Genomic DNA, 24,165 nt, shown 5'->3' on the forward strand with positions numbered 1-24,165 from the left:
TAAGGTCTGGCGCAGGCTCACAGCCCCTGGTTCCAGTTATCCACCCACCCCGAGCTCACTGCCCCACAGGTTTTGCAGGTGTTCCACATGTTCTCAAGCGAGTATGGTGTCTACTCCTGGCCTGTGGCACTATGTGTCTGGAGGTTTATCTGCGCCCTTGACTGGCTGTGCACGCTTGCCTTTGTGGGGGGGAGGCACTCTGATCAGGATATGCTTGTTCTCCTTAGATTAACTGCACCTCAGCTGATCCCTGGCGTAAGGGCTAGGATCTGTGGGGTTGCCTATAGGTGGCTATGAGGACGGTTGCTGCTCATCTGTGCAGGGGTTCTAGCTTCTTATTGCATGTGCCTAATATACGTTCCCTTACTGCTTCTTTCATTGCAGCCACTAAATTGCCGCTATGCCTCGTGGGTCAGGGACTTTGCTGTTGCTGGTGACCTGCATTGTCAAGCCTGCAACCGTTCTTTTCATTCTGGCACTTCTCCCTCTGCTGGCGGCGGCTGCCCTAATTTCTGCAGGGAGACCAGGCTACTCCCCCAGGCCACACCACCTTCTGTGCTAGCGCTTGCTTCCACACAGCCACCGCCGGGACGCCTTACTTCTGACGGCGGATCACCGTCTCCTGATCCGTTAATTTTCCGTCCCCCACCTCACCCCATTCTGTGCTTTTCTCGCTATCTTGAGGGAGGTGTATACTGCGACGGCAGTTTCTTCCTACCCAAGAGGAGGAGGCCCCTCCGAATTCAGCCTCCTATGCCAGGCACGTCGCTGCCAAGGATGACTACTATTCTGCCTGGAAGAGGGGAAGCGGTCGACTCTCCCCCGATCTGACGGCAGCTACAGAGTACGCCGGTGTCCCTCACGGGCACCATCCCCACCGCCTATGCATTCCACCCTCTCTGCGGTTGCTCCTCTCTGCGGTTGCTCCTCGCTGCGCTCTGCCTCTGCCGGTATCTGCGTATCCGCCTCTTCCCCCTTCCTTCGATCCACCTTACCTCCTACAATGTCGATTGGGGGGGGGGGGAGAGGCCTCATAACGCAACAAATATCCCCGGTCCCAGCAAATGCGTTTCTTTTAATGCAGTTTCTTTCGCAGCTGCAGCTGCGTTTGTGTGTTATAAGGGGTACTTTTTATTTTCTTTTCCTTGCTTGTTCCTCTGCTCTGTAGGCTCGCCCCTTCACTCCTACGTTGTGCCCCAGCTGCCATCTTGGCGCGGATCCGGTCCGCGTTGCAGAACTGTCCAGATCTCCGTCGGGGAGGCACTTTGCTGGTCTAAATTCACCAGGGTGATGCTCTAGGCATTCATGTATTTGTGGGTTAAATTTCCAGGAGTATTTAATGTTTTTCAAGGGGATTTGGACCTCAAGCTGGGGAAGGATCACAGAGCTCACTGAGGAGGCACCGTCCACGTCCTCGGCTGGCCACACCCCCACCTCAGAAAATATTTTAAAGTGGTGTCCGTCATCAGCAACCATCTTTGGTGGATATCCGAAACTTGTGATGGATCTGTAGATTTTCTACTTAAAACAAATGGCGTTCATTGATGCATCATTGTTACAACGTACACTCATGGACAGAAAACCAACATTTCCACGAGTGTGCACATGGACCTTTATTGAAGGAGCAGGTACGCAAGAAGAAGTGGTTGGTGCCATGTTCCCCTTCACACAAAGCACTTGAGAAGCTTGTGTACGATAAAAGCCGTTCAAGAGACCTGAAGGGACTTGCAGAATTCTGTCATACTCGAGATTTGGAGGTGTTCCATACTATGTTCCTTAAGTACATGCCCAAAAGGTTTCTTTTCGGCATACACGGTATGGAGGCCAGAACAAGACTAGCTGTACTTGCGCACAACGAGAACATTGGGAGGGAACAAGCCAAAACTGCAGGAACCTTCGGGGTGATTTACTTCATGGCCTTTACAAAACGTGGCAAACAATGGGTGGCCAAGCCAATATACCAGGACATAGAATTCAAATTTATGACAGATTTGACCTTGAATGTGTTGGCCATGCATACTCGTGTGGAATTGTTCCCGATTTTGTTCCTAGGACACATACAATGCCACAAAACATTGCAAACAAGCCCTGTCCACCAAAAGTGGAACTTGTTGAAAGGTTGACTTCCAGATTTAAATGATTTGTAGCTGTCTTCATAATCTGCTCACAATAACATTTTTGATATGTTCCCCAATGTTTGGACATTGTACATAAATAATCAAATGCTATTACACTTGCAATTTCAATGCTATAAAAAGTATTTAATTATGTAGATTTAATCGGGTGTATGATTCATTAATGTAAATCTCTTACCTTCCATTCATTTATATTACTGGTCCTCGATCGAAGACCCATCACATGTCTGTGGTTGCTATTGATACTATATTTCAGAAGAGATTTGCTCTCGCACATCTGTGCTGCACTGCACATTTGGGTGGCGGAAATACTGATATGCAAATGGATATTTGCCATCAGTTAAAGGTACACTGAGGCTTGGTGTCTGTCAAACCCTCTGCTAGACCCAAACCACATCCACGCATTCAGTACATGGCACTGGCGTTGATGGCCTATGGTGGGGTAGGATTTTCATAGTAATGATAAATCTCCTGACCTGTGTCAATCCCATAACTTCCAGAACATTTTGCTTTACTAGTGTATTATTTTTTCTTATACCTTGCTGAGTGGGCACCTTTTTACACACTCGCAGAGTATTCTAGTCTTTTGAGGGTGTGATTTGTTTTCCTTTTTTTATTGTATTATTTTTTTATTTATTTGGGGCTCTCCATAGCATCCATATTCTCTTTTTCAAATGTATCCTCTTTGGCAACTTTTTGGCAATAAGTCCCTGTTGTTGATAGGTTGCCCTAGGTGCACCAGTTTTAACTTTCGATGGTTGACCTTGAGAGAACTACAGTTTGTGTAGAAAGTATTGTTTGTTTCCTTTTGGTGATAGTTAGTATCCCCTTTCTCATTATAAATAAACGTAACATTTAAGTTACACAGACAAATTTACCGTTAATGGCATGTGGGAGTAATTTGTTGAACAATTACAATGATGTGAAAGGCCCACCAAGACTTCACTAGAGTATTCAAACTGTCCTTGCATCACAAGAAATCCTGCTCTCACCTAGTGTATATAAGTGTAGTTTAGTTAACTTTTGAAATGTTATGCTATTCTCAAAAAGTATATATAAGGTTATTTTGCCCGCCTGTGAATTGGTTGTGCCTCTTCCACAAAAGTAATGTTGTTGGTTTGAGTTTATTATTCCTGTAAGAATAATTGTATAACTGGGATTTGCTTCCCCTGACATGCTGTTATCCTGTGCAGATAAAGCCTGCCTTAGGTTTAGCCGACATAACTTTGGGTCATTCATACAGTGTAACACAAGTTTTGCTTTGCTTGGTCTGTTTTAGACTGACACAAAGAGTTTTAGGTTACACCTGCCTTTCAGTAGCTTGTAGTATCGGTTTTACTTGCCTTGAGTGTAACTCTGCTATCCAAAACTAAGTAATTGCTTCCCCTAGCCTGTGAACTTAAAAGCAACTGTAATTGAATAATACACCCCAAGGTCCAACTCCCTTAGAATGACTGTTCTCCATATTCAAAGTTATTGGTTTATACCGTGCCTATTATGAGTATCACTAGATCAGAAAAATGTATTGTCCAGTTCCTTAGACTGTGATTTCTTGCTGAACATCACAGTACACCGGATAGGGTCTACTACCCATGGTATTACTGAATTGATAGGATAAGAGTCAGGGAGGCTGTTCCAGAGGGAGACCCCAGCCGAAGAAAGATCAACCACCAACTCGTTGCTTGGAGAAGCGACTGACCCTGAGGGAGTTGTGGGTGGAGGAGTGAAGAGCTCGAGTAAGAAGATCAAAAAACTGTCCAACAGACGCAATAAGTCGTTAAAATAAGGTATCTTTTTCATATATGTACGAGGTGGAAGGGCGTCCCGTCAACAATAATTGCAATGAAAGGGTAATTGAAAGTAAAAAGCATGTCCTCGCAGACATAAAATCTATCCCATGGCTCCATTTGGCTACATGGATCAAGAACTTGCATTTCGGGACGGTTTCAGACCGGCACAACCGATACCTTTGACGCGCGGCTATCCCATAAAGGAATTCTAATGTGTTTGTGAGTGAGTTCCAGTATGAAACAACTGTGGCGAGTTTCCTGTTGTGATTGTTATTCTTTCAAATGGTGTAGTATGCAGCACCTGTCTCTGTTCCATTGCGACTGTCCAGTGTAAAGATTGAGTTTAAGAAAGATAACAAAGCTAATGGTGCGCTCCAAAATACCAGTTTTGAATGGCTTTTTATTTAATTTTCTTGATTTGTTGATTTTATCCTTCTGTATTGCATTCATACAGGGATATTAGTTCTGACTTTTCAAATGGTTGTTGTTACAATGCAGTTTCAACATTCCAATTTTCAACTCTAGATGTGCTCTATATTCCATTCATACAGAGATTTTAGTTTGGCCATTCAAATCATTAGTGCTTAGCGAGTTCAAAATCCCCTCTCGAGCTCAAAATCCCTGCAACACGTGTTTCTCCATCCAGTTCGGATGGTTCATCAGGAGGGTTAGAGGTACACAAATTGGTTGTTTGAAAAGAAATTCCAATTTTAAATTTTAGCCTGTAAAACAAAACGGAACAAGAAGTAATATGTGAATACTCTAATGCCTCAGGGACCTCTATGTTTAATGAGTTGTATTAATTTTAGCAAAAGTGGTTGATTAGATATTAAAGTTAACTTACTTTTGGCAAGCTGAATGTATGTATTCTAGGTTTCAATTGCTTCAAATGATTCCTTTAGCGTAAACCGTTAGGTTGGTCTCCCATTCCTTGTGTCTGATCTTGGTAGATAGTGACCCACTATTTGAGAGAAAATATATAGAGAAAGGAGGGAGATAAACATTTGAGTTTCAAAATGTTGAAACCCTTGTGGGGTTAAACATTGCCTAGCTATGCTATTTGCTGTTCCTATCTATGTCTTGCCTTATTATTTTGCTTTCGCTGTTTCTTGGTCCTTATTTCCTTGGGCCACATGAGAGATCCGATCGATGTGCTCGATTCGGATCTCTCAATTTTCTCTCGTGTTAACGTGATGACGTCATTGCGTGCCCAAAACGTGCTCGCGGCTTGTGCGTGATTAGATCACGGCTTGCCAGTCACGAGCTCTAGTCTTACTGGCTGCTTTAGGAGGCCCTGGGACAATGACCTTTGTTGTATACTGCTCTACAACGCTGTGGTTAGGTTTCTAATACTCGAAATTCAAAAGGTGTGCTAGGAGAGTGAAGAAAAATCATATGCAGGAAGGACATAAAAAAATAGCTCTATTAACGCATTTGAGTGTATTTAAATGTTAGTGTGACAAATTCATTAAATAACAGAATTGGTTATCTAATTGTTCACTCATGTTTACATTAATTATGTACATGATTGGTAAAGTCATGCTGGTTGGCATAATTATCAGCTCTAAACATTCAAGAGGTACAAATTAAACCTTATTCTTAACATTAAGGATATACAAATTTGGACCAATTGCCATTTGGCTTCCCAATGTCTGGAAAAAAACCTTTGCATGTACTCATTATTTATAAGAAATGTCCTAGTTCTGAATCAAAATTTAGACCGCTGTGGCAGCAGTCCAGGTTACAAATCCAAAACGCTTCCCTCTGGCGGAGTCTTTTTTCTCTATTTCCACCCCTTGGTGGTGGTTTCATGAGTTCCAATCCAAAAAATCTTATGCCTTCCAAACTGTCCTGATTGTGTTCCGTTACAACATGTTTGCCTAGAGGATATCTTATGTCACGATTTTTTATTGTTCTTAAGTGTTCCGATATCCTGATTTTGAGTGCTCTGATTGTGCTGTCCACGTACAGTTTTTTGCAAATGCACACTATAACATAAATCAAATATATAAGAATTGCAATTTATGAAATCATTGATTTCATGTTTCTTGCCATTAGGTAAGGGTATGCTCTTTTTGGCATTTTCTGAGAATTTTCACACATTACATGCGCTACATTTATAATTGCCCTTGAGTTTTTCTTGTGACCACATTTTTTTGTCTCCCAGTTTGTATTGGTTCACGTACAAAGTGTGAAGGGCAAAGTATCTGTTTTAGATTTTTGGCTTTTCTATAGGTGATGCTTGGTTGGTCTTCTATATGGTTCCTCAAAACATTGTCTAGTTTCAATAGGTACCAATGTTTTTTCAAAATTCTTTTCAGTCATGTGGTCTGAGCTATAGGATGTGATGAACCTTGTTTTGTTTTGTGATTGGTGTTTTTTTTCTTTTTGGTTTGTTTTGTAGAAAATCATTCCTTGGAGATTCCTTTATTTTTGAATAGGCTTTTGCTAGTTGAGACTTGTTATATCCTCTGGCCTTGAATTTATTGATGGCTATCTCCACATGTTTGGTCATTTCACTTTCCTGAGTACAGTTTTTTTTGATTCTGGTGAATTCTCCTAATGGTATATTACGGATGATATGATGAGGATGGTTGCTCTTTGCATGTAAAATGCTGTTTCCTGCTGTGGGTTTGGTAAAGAGAGTTGATTGTATTTTATTGTTGTGTACATAGAGTTCTAGATCCAGGAAATGTATTCTGTGCTCACTTTCTTCCATTGTCAAGTGCAAGTTGTATTAATTTCTATTTAGGTACTGATGGTATTCTTTCAAGGAGTTTGCATCCCCTTTCCAGGTGACCAGGATGTCTTCTATATAACGTCCCCAAAATATTATGTTGTTGTTGACGTTGTTATACAACAAATTACTTTCTGAAAGCCAGATCAATTTCATATTTGGAGCAGAACAAAATGATCTTGGAGATGCTTAACTTCGTATTAAACATTAATTTCTTTCTATTTGACAATGTCATCTATAAACGTAGTCAAGGAACTGCTATGGGGGCTAAATTTGCCCCCTCCTGTGCCAACATCTACATGGGGTACTATGAACTGAAACACGCCTGGACTCATAAACATTCACAGATAACAACAACATAATCGCCAGGTGTCAACCAAGGCCAAGTACTGCATCTTCTTAACCAGGTCCCCGGAGGGTCTCCCATGAGTAACCCAAGAAGTTGAGCTCCTATCTTTCGAGGGGTCCCATGCCAGATTGAAATCCCCCGTTAAAAGAATGCTGGCCCGGGCAAATTTCCCTAAACGGGAGAGAGCTTTTTGAATGGAGGGATCCTGAGCTTGGTTTGGTGCGTAAAGGGTCGCCACCGTAAAGGTCTCTCCCCTTCCCTCCAGAATCACCGGTAGGTACCTCCCCTGGTCATCTTTCTGCTTCCCCCCCGATGACCAAGTCTAAACCATCCTGCAGAGCAATCAAAATTCCCCCTTTTTTGCTTGATTGCGTAGTTTGAACCATTCTTGAATACCCCCAGAATTTTATCCTCTGCATGTCTTTTGAGCGAACATGAGTCTCTTGTATCGTAACTATATGAGGCCGCTCCCTCATCGGAAACCTCTCCACCTTTTACCTTTTAATTTGGGAGTTAAGCCCATTTACGTTTAGAGAGAGAAGCTTCAGGGAATCGGCGCTAGACATTCAGATGGATTAAAGTTATCCTTTTAGCCTCACTGCGAGGTAGCCCCTGTGTTCCCGCGGCCGTGGAAGGTTGCTGCGTCTTGTCGCAAACACTTCTGAAAACCCCCTGGTTGGGGGCTCTGGGAACCTCCCGCCACCCCCTCCCCTCTCATCCCACCCTCTCACCCACCTCCCTCCGGGCGAATCCGGCTGGTACGTGACCCCCCTCATAGCCTAAGACAAGAGCCGGACCCTATAAGTAACCCGGAACCCCCCCCACGCAGGATAGCCCAATCCCATTCCAAGACACCAACCCACTCCCCTTCCCTGCCACTTGATAGAAACTCAAGTAGTCCACTCAACAATAACAGACAACAGCATTGGCGAGTGCCCTCCCCGGCCTCAACCTTAGACCATCATGACATCTCACATAATCGGGTAGCAATGGAGGAACCCCAAACCACCTCAACAGGGTCCTCAACTGAATCGTTAAGTTTTCCTGGATGCAGAATTTGTTTGGCTTTTCTTCACCCTCCTAGGCCTGACCGAAGACCATTCCCAAGGTTTGCACACAGCCTGGTAGGCCTCCATCCTCTCAGGGGGAACCGATTATGTCATGAACCATCCCCTACGTCCCTTTTGGACCTCGTGGTCACTGACCCATAGAGCACTGAATGCAGTAACCCTCCCAACATAGCAGTCGAATATGAAACGAAGCTTGCCAGCCTTTACGTTCCACGCTCGCACTACTAAACACACACCCCCGCGGCTCTGCGCGTCTCAACGCTACTGCTCGCCGTAGCTGGACGTGTGCTGCCGGAGTTCGCTCGGGGCTATTTTCCTGAATTCTCTATTCCTGGTTCCTTGATTCCTCCTCCTTTCCTTTCATTCTTCAAACTTAACGAACTTTCCCGGATTTTCGCCTGTGCTCGAGTCACGGCTTCCGTGCCTCCGTGCACAGACATTGCTTCTTCCTGGACAGTCTGATAGAAGCACGCTGGAATCCAAAGACCCGCGCGTGGGCTTATATAAATCCCGGATTGTGCAGAAGAAGTCACAAAAGAAGGTCGCAAGCAAACAGGAAAAACAGGTGAGAAGGGGAGAGACTTGTGACAGATGACGCCTAAAAATCGATACTGATACAGGGATGGAAGCCTCGGTTCAAGACCTCATGCGAGGCATGCAGGAACTCACCACAGAAGTTCAAAACCTTAAAGCTGAGAACGCTGCCTTAAAGCAGCTGGTATTGTCTCGTGATTCTGCTACCAAGGAAAGTGTGTTATTGGGAGGAGTGCTGGACAAATATGATGGCTCTCCAAAGACCCTTTGTGCCTTCCTAGATTCATGCTTGGTGCATTTCACCTTCAAGCCCTACTACTTTTCCACCCCTAGAGCAAAAGTAGGGTTTATGATATCACACCTCACTGGCAACGCATTAACCTGGGCAACTCCCCTAGTCAATACGGACGACGCCCTCCTGGATGATTACATTGGATTCGTGGAAGCACTAAAGGCCATGTGTGATCGTCCTGAGCAGGTTTACAGCGCTCAAGAACGTCTGCTTGATTTTCGACAAGGATCCCGTGATATGCTTACCTATGTCACCCGTTTCAAACAATTTATGAAGGAAGCGGATTGTTCCCAAGAGGCTAGCTTCACTCTCTTTCGCAGAGGGTTGAATGAAGAAATAAAGGACGAGCTAGCCAGGGTAGCTCGCCCTAATTCCTTCCAGGCCCTCTTGGATCTTTCCTTGCAAATTGATTTTCGAATCCAGGAAAGAAAGGCAGAGAAAAAGAAGTCGAAATCATCATTCCCAAAGGCTGACATAGACCACCCTTCTAGCCCAGAACCCGCAATTTCTCAGATCCAGAACCCATTCAACTGGGTCATTCCGTGGACCCATTACCCCACAAGAAAGGATGCGCCGTATTCACACTGGTCTCTGCATGTATTGCGCCTCCGATAAACATCTTGTCGGAGTGCCCTATTGATCCTCCACGGCGTTCAGGAGATGCCAGCTCCCGATCCTAGATGGGGCACATTTTTGGGAGAATGATGTCTGCTGCACATCAATTCCTTCTTTGAACTCTCCTGGACAAAGTATCCTTGTGATTCTACAGGCCTTTTTATCTCCTTCCAGGAAAGAATCCTACCCCATCCTGGCATTAGTGGATTGTGGAGCCATGGGCATATTCATAGATCATGATTGGGTAACAACTCATTACATTCCATGCGAAACACGAGAGACTATGCAACCTGCTGAAACTATTGATGGAAGACCCCTGTCTTCAGGACCCATAACCCTTCAAACCAAGGAGCTTCTTCTCTCCATAAACCACCATCAAGAAAAGGTTAAATTTGATATAAGATCTGCCCACTATCCAATGGTTTTAGGCATGCCCTGGTTACAGAAGCACGATCCTTCTATCAATTGGGCAGCAGGCTCTCTATTTCTTGGTTCGGAACATTGTATGTCCCACTGTTTGTCCCTGAACACCTTACCAAAAGCCTCTGAAGACTTCCAAAAAAATTAACAAATACCAGTCACCGTCTCTAACGTCATCCAGATTCCCAGGGCCTATCTGGCGTACACAGATGTGTTTTCAACAGCCATAGTTCAAGCTCTACCACCCCACAGACCTGAAGATTGTGCCATCGATACCGAACCTTCAGCGGTAATTCCGTTTGGAAGAATGTTTATCTTGTCAGAACCTGAAAAGAGGGCCCTCCGGGAATACCTGGATACCAATCTGGAAAACTGAACTATTCGACCATCCAAGTCCCCGGCGGGCGCCTCCGTATTTTTTGTTCCCAAGAAGGATTCCAAGGAGTTTAGGCCATGTCACGATTACCATGGTCTTAACCAATGCACTCTTAAGGACCGTTTTCCATTGCTTCTAATCTCATACATCCTGGAAGCCGTCGGAGGTGCTGTCATCTTCACAAAACTAGATCTCAGGGGCGCCTACCATCTTATTCGTATAAAGGAAGGTGACGAATGGAAGACAGCCTTTAGAACACCCTTCGGCCATTTTGAATATCTAGTTATGCCCTTTGGACTTATGCCCCAGCAGTCTTCCAACGCTTCATGGATCAGGTATTTTCTGATGTGCTGTTCCTCTTAGTCATTGTATATCTAGACGACCTACTGATCTACTCCAAGGACCATCAAAAACACGAAGAGCATGTAAGGGCACATAAACTCCTGGCCAAACCAGAGAAATGTATTTTTCACGTATCTACTGTTCACTGTCTCGGATTTGTTCTTAGCCAAAAGGGGATTGGAATGGGTTCTTCGAAGGTTGACTCCATTCTATCTTGGCCTGTTCCCACTAGCGTAAAGCAAATTCAATCCTTCCTGTGGCTTGCTAACTACTACAGAAAGTTTATTCCAGCATTTTCGGAAATTGTTCATCCTATTGTTACATTGTTAAAAAAGGACACCTCCTTTCAGTGGACGTCAGTCCAAGATTTGGCTTTTCAACGATTAAAGTCGGAGTTTACACAAGCTCCCATCCTTGCTCAACCTGACACAGACAGATCCTTCATTGTCGACTGATGCTTCCAACTACGCCATTGGGGCAGTTGTGAAACGGGAACTTGGAGACAAAATAGAACACCCCATTGCCTATCTCTCCCACATCTTGACTCCCAGTGAAACCCATTATTCCGTCCTGGAGAAGGAATTTTTAGCCATCCGTCAGGCCTTCACTGATAGGCGTCATCTCCTTCTGGGAGCTAAACACCCGGTTCAAGTTCGCACAGACCATCGGAATCTCCAAGTACTACAATCCCTAGAATGTAGAAACAGTCGCCATCTCAACGCTATTGCTCGCCGTAGCTGGACGTGTGCCGCCGGAGTTCGCTCGGGGCTATTTTCCTGAATTCTCTATTCCCGGTTCCTTGATTCCTCCTCCTCCTTTCCTTTCATCCTTCAAACTTACCAAACTTTCCTGGATTTTCACCTGCGCTCGAGTCACGGCATCCGTGCCTCCGCGCGCGGACATTGTTCCTTCCTGGTTCCATCCTGGACAATCTGAACGAAGCATGCTGGAATCCGAAGACCCGCGTGCGGGCTTATATAAATCCTGGACCGTGCAGAAGAAGTCACAAAAGAAGGTTGCAAGCAAACAGGTGAGAAGGGGAGAGACTTGTGACAGATAGTTGCTCTTCCAGGCCAAACAGGGCCAAACCTTGATCGCAGGTAGTAATCTTGTGCTGCCAGGTGAAGGTCAACCCAGACGGATGGGACCATCTGTAGCGGACTTGATGAGAACGTAAATAGCTCTTCACCGGGCCCATACGTCGCCTTTTAATTAGTTATTTGTGCCAGATCTCGATGCAAAAAAATCTCATGGCCGTTATAAGCAATGCGGGCAGCCTTCCTCACCTTTTCCAGAACTTTTTCTTTCATAGCGTAATTATGGAAGGCCACCAGGACATCTCTCGGCCTCGCCCCTGGCTCCAATCTGCGCGGGCCCACCCTGTGGATTCTATCAAATTGCAGCTCTGAATCTGCGCCAGACTCAAGGAGGTCCGCAAAAATTGACCTAAGGGTTGAAGTTAGCTCCTGGTCTGGAACGTCCTCAGGCAGAGCTTTAACTCTGATATTCGCTCTCGATGACCTATTTTCCAAGTCTTCAACTTGTAACTCTAGATTCTGCGTGACAGCAGCCAATGTTTCCAGGAGATTGTCAACTTTCCTGGCATCTTCTGTGAGTTCTTGGATGGCCTTCTCGTTAGTATCAACTCTCTCCACCACTTTGTTGATATCCTGTTTAATCTCTCTTAGACCTTACGCTAAGTCCTCACGTAGCTTGTCCATCTGCATCTGCCCCGCAGCCGTGATCTTGTCGACCAGCTCCCCCATAAATTTGGTGAGCATAGCTTGGAATACAGGCCTGTCCTGCTCATCCTGACCAGAGGAAACGGGATGTAGAGTGGACCATTCCTCAGACTCTTGGGCTTCAGTTGTTTCGAGATCTTTCGCCCACATCTTCGAGAGGGGGCCATCCATTGCCTTTTTAGGGCCCTTCAAGGGGGGCGGCCCGTCCTTTCCCCTGTTCCTGGACATCCCCAGCCCCCTCGCTCTATGTGTGTTATCAAACTAGCTGCCCAGCCGTTAAGAAGGAGCGAGGGCTTGCTGTTGCTGAGGGTCCAAGGGAGGCGGGAGGGAGCGATGCAGGGATACTCAAGTCTAAGCAATGTGGACTCAGAGAGAGGTCCACGCCGTTTCCCAATACATCTGGACTTTCCGAAGTACCAGCCAGCTGCCCAGCCAATGGCCCGTGGTCTCCACTGCTGGGCTCCCTCCCTCCCCAAATTCGCCAAAGGGCTAGTGCCCCAAAACCGGAGAAAGTCCAGGGGGGGTGCCCAGATATTTCAAGGCACTCCGGGGGGGTGTGCTGTAGAAACACCCCCAGAATTCGCATACAGGTGCCTTTGTTCGTCTCCCCCCGGAGGCACGCAAACCGAGCAGCGCGAGACGGGAGCCGAACGCTCCCACCGCCTCACGAGCAGTTCTCAAATGGTGGAAAACTGTCCCACACTGTGGAACCACTTTAACCCCGCAGGGTCCACTCTCCCTCCAAGCTGGCTCCTCACCAGGGCGGGGGAGTGGGGGGGCCAAGTCCCAACACGAGCACCCCACCCCACTCGCCCCACACTCCGTACCGTCATTCCCCCCGAGGGGAACAGCTGCCTGTCACAGTTCCCCTGGGGAGGGATAAGGGGGAAAGAATGATGCCCCCAAGCGCCCGTCCACATCTGGCCCGACGGGTTCTGCCAAAGCTGGAGGGTGCAAGAAGATGCCGGCAACCGCGCCAGGTACGCTGCTCTGTTGGCTGCTCAATCTCAAGAGCAGTCCGACGCGGGTCGTGGCGCACCAGGGCCGGAATGCCGGACCTATCCAGACGAAATCGGGAGCTGCTCCACTCGCCCCCGCTATTCCGCTGTACTCCCGGGACGGTCCCACCAACGGCTACAGGTGCCAGGGAGGGCAGCTATCGCTCGATGAGTGGATTTTAGAAGTTGCAGGTCGGGAGCCCGGGCAACACGGACCTTAAGGCAGCACGGCCATCTTGGGATCTCCTTATTAGTTCATTTTTAAGTGCCTGCTACATTGGGTTTTCATTTGTCTTTCTCTTTCTGGACCACTCCTTGTACTCTTTTGGCTACTTTAGCTTAGGCGTCATACCTTTGATGCCATATGTTGGATTGCAACAGCCGTACACACTAGAAACCCGGGTAAGGCAGACTACATTTGATATGTTGCTTGGATTTGTGCCATTCTTGTGTGCTTTTGTTTTCTCCCTTCAGGGCGTCACTAATTCTAGCTTCCCCTAATTGAATCCACTTTTTTTGTGTAGCACCTCATTGAGCTTCTTAAACTGCCTTTGTCCACGGGTGAGATTTTTCTTTGGTAAAGCCACTCTCTCCAACCTCTGTGTTTCCGTCCCACTAAGGTTGGGTTGAGAGTAACCACAGTGTAACCACCCACGCCAACTGCCCCAAGCCTTACATCGACCCTCCCGTCCTGATTTCCATATACTGTTTTTTTTTATTTTGTATTTTGTAAAATTTTTCTGCAGCTATCATGTCAAGCCCGCAAGCGCAACAAACTTACAGGTGTGGTACCAAATTCGATCTGGTGTGTCTGTGCATCTCGCATTGGTTCCCTAACGCTCTTTGAGTCAACGTAAATGGTGCCACACTGCATGAGCATCAGATTCTGACGTGAGATTCAGCACTGCCACGCTACCTTCTTATACCTTGATTTTCATTGAAATATTGCTTCCTCTTGTGTGCTTAAAGAAATGTCTACAGTGTTGGCTGCATGAGCCCGCTTGAGCTATGGCACCTCAATTGGCTTTTTTCCATTCTTTCCTAAGTGCGCTTTAACAGGTAGTGGCTTGTCTCCATTTCTTCCCGTGCGTTTAGGGCAATGAGAGCAGGTCCAAGTCAGGGTTTGAAGTGGACAATATCCCCTTGGTACCTGATTGTGCCTCCTACATTATGTTTTAATACTAATTAGTGACCTCAAATCTTAGCATGCGTTTTCCTAAATCAGGCAGGTAGCTTAGATATTTAAAAGAAAAGCTAGTATTGAACATTGCACGTAATAGTTGCAATGCTTGCACATTACCCTGCTCAGTGTGGCTTTTACATAATTGATCTTCTCCATGCTACCTACAATGGCATCTTTCACATTATGTATTTTAGAGTGATTTATATTGTACATTCAGACGCTGCACAATAACCAAGTTTTAAGCAATTAATTGGGATAAATAATCATCAAATGATTAATTGGTGCGATGTTCACACTTTTCTTCCTACTCTGCACAGTTTTGCTTGAAATGCTGCCGTCTGTTACTGCAGTGATACTTTGTTTTCTCTGTATATTTAAGACTGTAGCCGATTATCAAGCCTCAGTTCAGTAAACAGCTTTTCTGATTTGTTTTATTTATACTTAGGTGCTGTCAGTCATCATGGAGACAATCTTGTGGAGAAAATTATTTCTGTGCTTCCCCGGTTTCCAGGTCACACAAATGATGTTGCCGTTAATGTGGTAGAACTTACAGCATTGCTTGTGGGTGATGATTCCAGCAGTGCTCTAGCTCCTGGCTGCCTTGCCCAACCAAAGTAAGAAAATTTCACTTAATTATTGCATTCCTCCAGTTGGCCACTCTTTCTTGCTCTGCTGATTTCTCACATATACTGCGCTACTTATTTTTTATTTTATTTGTTGTTCTCGTAATGTTCTGCATGTCAAGGGGTGGCCTCACTGAGCAAGAAGGGAACAGTAGGAGGGATTACAGGGGTAAGAGGAATTTAAGGTTAGGTTGTAGAAGGAGGGGAGATGGGGGGGTTGAGGGGCGAGAGTGTGGCGCAGAGCTATGTGGCTTTCCATACTTTTTTTTGTTCTTTTTTGTTGTTGTTTGTTTTGGGTCCTGAAGTAGGTCAGCATCAGATGAGTGTAGAATCTTTCTTGTGGAGTGGCATTGGACATCGTGTGGAGAAAGGCGAGACCAATGCTGTGGTGCTCTTGTGGATGATGCATGTGGCTTTGAATTGTATTCGCTTCATGCCAGAGAGCCAATTAATTTATTTGAATGCTGTGGGAATCTGATCTTGATTGTTGTGGTGGAGAAGTAGCCAGGCTGCAGCATTTTGTACCCTTGTAAGCAGGTGAGTTGTTTGGAGTAGAGGCAGAGCTAGAGGCTGTTAATTGTAGTCTAGGTGAGTGGACATTTGAGAGTTGACAGTGATGACTCCATTGGGGAAGGAATCAATGGGATAATGCAGTCTAGGAGTTTTAACTGGAAGAAGCATGATTTGACAGTATAGCCGACCTATTGTATTCTCATCAGCTGGGATAACGTTGTTAAAATGTCCTCTTCATTGTCTTTCCTGCCACTACAGTTGGGAGACCCTGAATACGTTTTAAACTTTGACTTTTATACTCTTGACTTTTATAAAGCATGTAAAGAAGTCATTTTGTAATTTTATATCCTGCAATTGTATAAAACCCTTGGTTTAAGCTGTGTTTATGCAGCTCAACATAACATACTTGTCAAATATGTGGAGCATTGTTCTGTCAGGCCCTACACCTGCATCACTTTTGGATTGTAATCGTTTCTGGGAGGAGTATTTTCACAGGGTAGGGGAAAAAGCATGTAAAGGAATGACATATCACACACTCACTTCCTTTCTGAAAGAGTGGATAAGAGTGGTGAGGTGTGGGGTGGTTGATGGTTGCAGACATCTTCAGCAACACAGCATAACTCTTCAGACGTTTAATTAACCCAGTGAGTTTCTCATTTACTGTGTTATTTTGTGTGGATTTAATTCTGTTTCTCTTGGCTGCAATGTGCCTTTGTATCCTCGAAACCAAAATACAGAAATGTGATCTTTACAGCATACCATCGGCAACCATTGTCCGCAATAGTCCTCCCTTTTAATAAAAAATAATTTTAAACATGTTTTTATTTGCATTTTGTAACAATATAAGCAAACACTCAACTACTCCCCACACCCCCCTAGTGACAGCTGCCATCCTTGCATCGTGCAGATTATCTTTCAAATACATCTCTTTCCTCCTCTCTCTACACCCTATCCAACAGTCTCAGGTTTTGTGGGCACCATTGCTCCATAAAGTCTCTTTGTAGGTAGCGCAAGACCATGCTCCAGTCCTGTTTAAATCTCATAACTTCCCCCTGAATTCGGTACATGACCCACTCCATAGCCACCATCTTCCAAACCCTTTGAAGCCACTCCACCACCGTTGGAGTCTGCCTCTGCTTCCACCTTTTCGCCATCACCGACCAGGCTGCCATTAGCAGCATCATGAAACTTCGTCTGGGCCTTGGAATGGAACTGAATTTTGGGATCAAACAGCCCAAACATCCACTCCCGCACTCCCAGGGTCACATCAAATGTAATCCTCTCCTGAATCTGTGAACCTACTTTCGCCCAAAAGGAGGCTATGGCCGGGCTATGGCTTTATACACGGGGCCAGTCCCCTTTCCCCAGGCATCCCCGCCAAGATTCCTGACACCCCCTACCCTCCCCTGGGTCAATTTTTTTTCTTCTATACCTACTTTTGATTAATCGGTCTATCTTGTACAGCACGGACACCAAGTGTTTGGATCTTGTGTGTGTGGTGATGCATTCTTCCAAGGCTGTCGGCTCTCTGCATATTGCCTGCTTTATATTGGTACCAGATAACTAATGTCAACTGGTAGTACCCTATTCTGTCTTTCTCTGTTTCCCTATATGACATTTTGTACTCCTTAGATGTCATCATCTTGGTCCCTTGTATCATGTCTCAGGCCTTCACACACCCCACCTTAAGCCATCTCACAAAAGCTCCCTGCACCATCCCTGGGGCAAACTGCAGGTTCCCAAACTTGAGCGTGAATGGAGCATTCACGAGGAGAGGGCCCTCTGCCCCAGCCACCCACCCCAGATACCCTATAATATGGCTTATACACGTATTCATAGGGCCTATCCTGTCGGTGTTTCCACAAGATGCATTCCAGCGGCTTGCCCACCACTGCTCTGTCCACGGTTTTGACTCCTCCCCACTAGACCATTCCCTGACACCCTCAGTTGAGCTGCCTAATAGTATGTAAGGAAATTTGGGAGTCCCACTGCCACCCCCTCTTTTTAGTAGCCATTGGTGTCCAACACTATTTTGGGGTGTTTTGCTCTACCATATAAATGCAGTCACCAGCTTATTTAAAGCGACAAATAACACTTTTGGGACCCGAACCGGCAATGCCTGAACAAGGTAAAATAGCCCCGGAAGCGTACCCGTTTTTACTGTTGCTGCTCGCCCTATCCACAAAATTGACAAGGGATTTCACCTCTCTAGGTCGGCCTTGATCTTCTGCAGTACCCGCAGATAATTCCGATCGTATATCTGCGACATAGTGGACCCAATGGTAGCCTCTAGGTACCTCAGCCCTCCATCTGCTAGTCTGAATGGGGAATATAGCTGCAAGCCACCAACTTGTTTAGGAGAGAGTGCAAGTCCCAGAAGCTCAGACTGCATATTCATTTTAAGCCCCGCTGCTTGTTCTACCTGCTCTTCGCTCTGGGCTGTGTCTGATTTAGGTGAGTAGGGGTTCTAAATGTAGTGTGTACAGGAGGTGGGACAAAGGACACCCCTGGCTTATGCTCTGAAGAATGGGAATTTTCCTGGTTAGGCGGGAGTTAATCGACGGCCGTATTGTGGGCCTAGTGTAGTTTCCTTTGATCATCTGTAAGAATGTAGCCCCCACCCCCGTACGCTCAAGTGTGTAGAAAAGAAATGGCCATTCGACTCGGTCGAATGCTTTTTCATCATCTAAAGATGCAGAAGGGCCTGTTTTAATCACGGATTTCTCGGCCAAGTGACAAACCCTCCTAGTATTGCCATATGTCTGTCTTCCGATAACAAATCCTGATTGGTCGGCTTCAACCAGTGAGGGAAGCAGTGGTGTCCTCCGTTTCGCCAGAATACCTGTGTATATATTTTTGGGTCTGTTTATTAACGCAATGGGCCTATAAGACCTACAACAAAGGGGGTCGTTGTCTGGCTTCCGGAACACCACCACCTTGGCCTCTGACATCCTTGTTGGGTAAGACTTTCATAGAAATGGTAAATCTTCCTGACCTGGATCAACCCCAGAACTTTTTGCTTTACTGGTGTTATATTGTTCCTTGATACCTCTGTGTGGGAACCTTTTTCCACACTCCAAGAATGTTTTACTTTTTTTTTTTTAATTTTTTTATGACTCTCCATAGTGTCTTTTTAAAGTTATCCTCTAACAACTTTTTGGCAATAAGGACATATTGTTGCTGGGTGGCCCTAGGGGCTCCACTTTTTTAAACTTTCTCCGGCTAACCTTTAGGGAACTACAGTTACCAAGGGTAGAAAGCATCTTTGGATTTCTTTTAGGTTTTGTTAGGTGAAACCAGCACACCAGAGTGCTCGGGAGATCAAATGGATCCCCTTTCACACTAAAACTGTAACAATTCTGTTACAGGGACAAGCTTACCTTTAATGGCTGGTGGCAGTGATACCTTGTATTAATTTGGTGCACCTTTACTGCGGGCTGTGTTCACAGCTCCATTAAAGGCACCTAAGGGTGCTCATTTTACCAAAATGGCCCCTGTCTTCTTTTTTCACCATTTTAGTGTTTCTTGTCTTGTTCCTTCCCCTGACATCCAGGGCCAGAAATTCCTTTGTGTGATTTTATCTTCGGTGGGAGTCCCCTGGACTCCCTGCCCAGGCTCCATTGTGTCTGTGAAGGCAGGAAGCGAGGGAGGAGTCCAAATCTCTGCAGCCCCTTGTCTTCCTCCTTGTCTGAATGGGGACAAATCCCAGTGGGGAGCTCGCTGATTGTCATGACCCGGCGAAATTGCCCCTTGTGGACCTCATGGTCATTGTCACGAAGGGCTTGTACTCCTTGTTCCTCCCAACATGGCCGTACCAAGCTCCGTGCTACGCACTAGCTTTCACGTCGTGGCACGTACTACAAATTGGTCACACCCCTGCGGGTCCGCGCGTCTCAACGCTATCTTCGGTAGTGACCCGACGTGTGTTTGCTCTCTACTTTGGTTTCCTTGATCCTCTTACTTCCTTCCTTGCCTTTATCTTGTTTCTGGATCCCCCCCCTACTTACTCGTTCATCGTTAATCCTGGATACCCTGGAACCACGAACTTCCCGGAACTCTGAACGCTTCCTGCAACCTGACGAGGCTCGGCCGAGCCTATTCAAGACCCGAACCATCCACAGGAAGAGTCCTGTGGCCGAACAAGGGAGATCCCGATCACAGGTGAGACGGGGGGAGATTTACGACACTGATTAGACAACCAGATCGCCCCTTGTTGTAAAATGCAGGGAGAAAATGCAAAAGTTGTTCTGTAATTCCTGTTAAATACTGCGAACCTGGAAGCTGAAGAAAAATTGACCACTGAAACCGAAGAGGATGATGAAGGAAAAGCAGCCAAGACGATTTCCAGCGACTGGAGAGCTTGCTGTGTAACCAGAGCCTGCTGTAGCCCTTCCTTCCAATTGATCTGCGGACTCTGTAAACGACAACTCTTACCCAGAGCCAGGTCAGACCCACTAGACCCTGCATTTTGAGCCATCCCACGCATTGCTGCGAACTTGGGCTGCATTACCCCAATACTCTGGGACCTCGAGCCATTGTGCGGTGCACAGTCTTCCGAATTCCAAATCTCGCTGAAACTTCGTGGGCATCCTGGTGTATCTACAGAGACACAAATAGAGTCCGAGAAGTCCCCTCAACAGAGTGCTGGAGCTTTTTAACGACGAGAATTCAACAACGATTTTCTGTCTTTTTCTGTGCTCCTTGAAAAGGTGCCAAATCTGCAGAACTGCATTTAGCCATGAGGAAAACCTTGCCTAAAGCCTTCTCCATTGATCTCGGCTGCAAAGGTCCTTCTGAGGTCTTGCTTTCAGTCACCATGAACAGGAATCCACTGACCGCTGCAAAATCTTCAATGCTGAGGTACTGTGTTGGCTTGGGTAAGTTTGTTGTTTGTTTATTTTATTTATAGAGCGCGCCTGACCCATAGGTATCTGGGCGCTAGAAGATAATATAATGGTTACAGGTTACAGACCTTTTAGAGAAGTACAGAGGACACTTAATACATGTTACAGCCATTTTAGAAAGTACAGAGGTCATTTAATATAAACCATACTCGATAGTACAAAACAGCAGAGGTCTCTTGATGCAGGTCATACGAAATAGGACATGGGGCATGGGATACACGGCATTATATTTAATCCGTACGGTAATGCAAGTAAAGGTACAGTCATCTATGATCCATAATGCTGTATGTAGGCAGATTCGTTACAGTAGGTTACGATAGGAGGTAGGGTTCGTTTTTATTCAGTAGCCAGGTGAGGGCGCAACTTCTGAATTTATTGAATACTTGGATAGTTTTTGTGTTTTGCGGAAGTATGTTCCATAGTTGGGCGGCCAGCACCGGGAAGCTGGAGCTGCCATCTTTTTTGACGTTGTATCTTAATACCTATAGGCAGTAGTTGTTAGAGGAACTTGTGGTATGGGTGGAAGATCTCAGGGTGAATTTATCAGTGAGATAGGGTGGGGCTCGGTGGTTCAATGCTTTATGGGTGAGGCAGAGAGTTTTCAGGTTGATTTTATCTTGTATGAATAGCCATTTGACGATTGTTCTAGTTGTTGAAGTGTGCTCTCTTTTGGGTATGTTTAGGGCGGCTCTGAGAGCATTATTTTGCAGAATCTGTAGTTTGTTCAAAATGGACTTGTTGGCGCCAAGGTAGAGGCCGTTGCAGTAGTCCAGTTTGCATTGTATAAGTGCTCTGGCTAGTATAAGACAACTATTGGGTGACAGCAGGGTTCTGCATGGCCTAATCAGCTTGCCAGTGTAGGCAGTAGCTGAGGCAGTCATATTTACATGTTTAGTTGGTTTGGAATTTGCATCGAAGTAAAAGCCTAAGGTTTTTACATCTTTGGCAATGGATATGTTGTTCTGGTCTATGCAAATGCTGGTATAATTTGAGCTGAGTTTCTTTAGGTTGGACTGTGATCCGACCAGGAGAATCTGTCTTATCATTCAGGCAGAGGCCCTGGAGGGCCATCCATGCCTGAATGATGGTGTATATTTCATTGATCCGGATAAATATGTGTCGTAGGTGCCTGATAAGGGTAGGAGTATCACAGTGTCATCAGCGTAGTTCGTGTACGTGACACCCAGATGGTCCAGTTTGTCAAATAGGGGCTTTGTAAAAATATTATACAAAGTGGGCGAGACACATGAACCTTGTGCACACCGCAAGTGATGGGAATGGGGTCAGCAGCTGCCGTGGGTGAGAAGGCATGCATGGTCCTGTTATTAAGGAATGATTGAATCCATGTGATGGCTGAGCTCAAAGTGAACTGCTGATGCGAGATGGTCACAGAGTACCTTAATGGTCGACCAGGTCGAAGGCCGCCGATAAGTCAAGGAAAAGTAGGATGGCCACTCTGCCTTTTGTCTTTTAGTTCATCAATCTGGCTTTTAAGGTCAACAAGGGCTGTTTCCGTTCCATGTTGCAGTCTAAAGCCAGATTGTCGTGATCCAAGTAGTTTGTTAGTGGATTTGCAGGTATGCGACCCTGTCTAATATTTTTAGAAGAAAAGGGACCGTTGTGATTGGTCTGTAGTTTGCGGGTATAGATGGATCTAACATTTGTTTCTTGAGTAATGGGAGCACCCATGATTCATTTAGGTTACATGGTACAGAGCTGCTGGAGAATGAGAATTTGATTAGTTTGGTGATAAAGGGGGCCAAGTCTCTGGCCGCATCTTTTAAGATCTGTGCTGGGCAACTATCACCCTTACAGTTAGTGTGTTTACCGAAATATCTATGATATTTTGTATCTCTCTTATTGATATATTGGTCAATTTGAAGCCTGAATTGGGGTTTGTGGGGGAGGGCGTGATCATACTATTTTGACTACCGGAGGTTAGTTGGTGCCGTTTGTTGGCTTTTTTAATCTGGAGACCAGTGATTTTATTGGTGAGTGCATTTTGGATGTTGGTGCACCAGGGTTTATCCCTAAGGCAGGTGGGTTAGGATTTTCCAGCTCTCTTAAGATGTTACACAGTTCTTTGGAACTGGAGCTTGCTTGGTTTATCCTGTCATTGAAAGTTTCTTTTTTAGTGCGGATAATCTCAGTCCCCGACGCGCCCCCTTTGTGCCTTAGGGCACAACCGACCCCTTACTCGGTCGTCTCAGCGGCGGCCAAGAAGAAAGGGGGGCATCGGCCTCAACGTCAGCTTCCCCGCCAGATGGCGAAGGAAAGAAGCTGGACGCAATGGGACGACGAGTTATCTCGTCGGCGGCAACAACGATTAAGGTGGCCAACACCCTCGCGGTTGTGGCCCGCTACGACAGGGAGTTATGGTACAAGATCGCCACCCTGTTGGACTTCCTACTGGATGACAAGAGGGCCGATGCCCTGGAGATCTTGCAAGAAGCCGAAATGGCATCGGACCACGCCATTACGTGGCAACGGACATTGCCGACACCGGTTTCCGCCAGCTAGGCAACAGTGTTTGCCTTAGATGATGATGGAGCCAAGGTTTTGGACATGCCGTTCGGCGGGAACAATCTGTTTGGGAAAAGAGTGGATGAGTCCCTCCAAGCCATCAAGGCAGACACGGAGACAGATAAGGCCCTAGGCGTTCTCCGGCAACGAAGGCCGTCCTTTCGGAGCACCGGAGGCAAGCAGGGTGCCTCCAAGGGATTCGGCGGTGGCTCCTCTACGTACCGCCAAGCGGCCCGCTCCTCGTCGCAGGAAGCCTATAGAGGACGAGGCAAGTTGGGTGGACCCCGCCATCGTCGCCAGGGAGGCCAAGGCGTCCTCCAAGCAAGATTGAACCGACAGCGGTGACGGGACCCCACTGGAGCACCCCGGTGGGAGGCCGGCTGGCGAAGTTCGTCAGCGTGTGGGAGTCCATCTCCACCGACTGTTGGGTGCTGGATGTGCTGGCCCAGGGGCACGCCCTCAAATTTCTAAAAAAGTGCCCCCGCATTCCACCCGTGGCCAGGAAGGAAAATCACGTCCCTCAACTGCTATTGGAGGTAAGGGTGATGCTCAAAATAGGTGCCATCGAGCTCGTCCCAAAGAGGCTCCGGAGTATACTCAAGGTACTTTCTCGTGAAAAAGAAGACAGGAGGATGGTGCCCCATCCTGGACCTGCGACGACTGAACAAGTACATCAAGGCACAGAAGTTCCTGATGGTCACCCTCCAGCACGTGCTTGGACAGCTGGAGGAGGGCGATTTCATGTCGTCGTCGGATTTGGAGGATGTGTACTTCCACATCCCCATTCTAAAAGAACACCGAAAGTTCCTCAGGTTCGTGGTCCAAGGACGGCACTACCAGTTCAAGGCCCTCCTGTTCGGATTGAAGTCGGCACCCATGGTGTTCACCAAGTGCCTTGCACCGGTGGCGGCACGGCTGCGCCTGCAGGGGATCCACGTCTACCCCTACCTGGACGACTGGCTCATCCGAGCAAGGACAAGGGAGCTCGCCGTAGATCACGCAGCGAAGACCGTCCAGCT

The 24,165-nt window shown here is 46.4% G+C and overlaps 1 protein-coding gene across 1 annotated transcript in view; it reads left to right on the forward strand.

Annotated features, from left to right (window-relative positions):
- The window catches only part of LOC138515311 (sec1 family domain-containing protein 2-like), a 1,117,334-nt gene that overhangs the window by 51,983 nt on the left and 1,041,186 nt on the right, over positions 1-24,165 (forward strand). Inside the window, exon 2 of the mRNA XM_069630213.1 lies at positions 15,029-15,197. Coding sequence (XP_069486314.1) covers positions 15,029-15,197 — 169 coding nt within the window. The remainder of the gene's footprint in view (positions 1-15,028; positions 15,198-24,165) is intronic.

The sequence above is a fragment of the Ambystoma mexicanum genome, chromosome 6q (genome assembly GCF_040938575.1).
Source record: "Ambystoma mexicanum isolate Mex_15411 chromosome 6q, UKY_AmexF1_1, whole genome shotgun sequence".
Lineage (NCBI taxonomy): Eukaryota > Metazoa > Chordata > Amphibia > Caudata > Ambystomatidae > Ambystoma > Ambystoma mexicanum.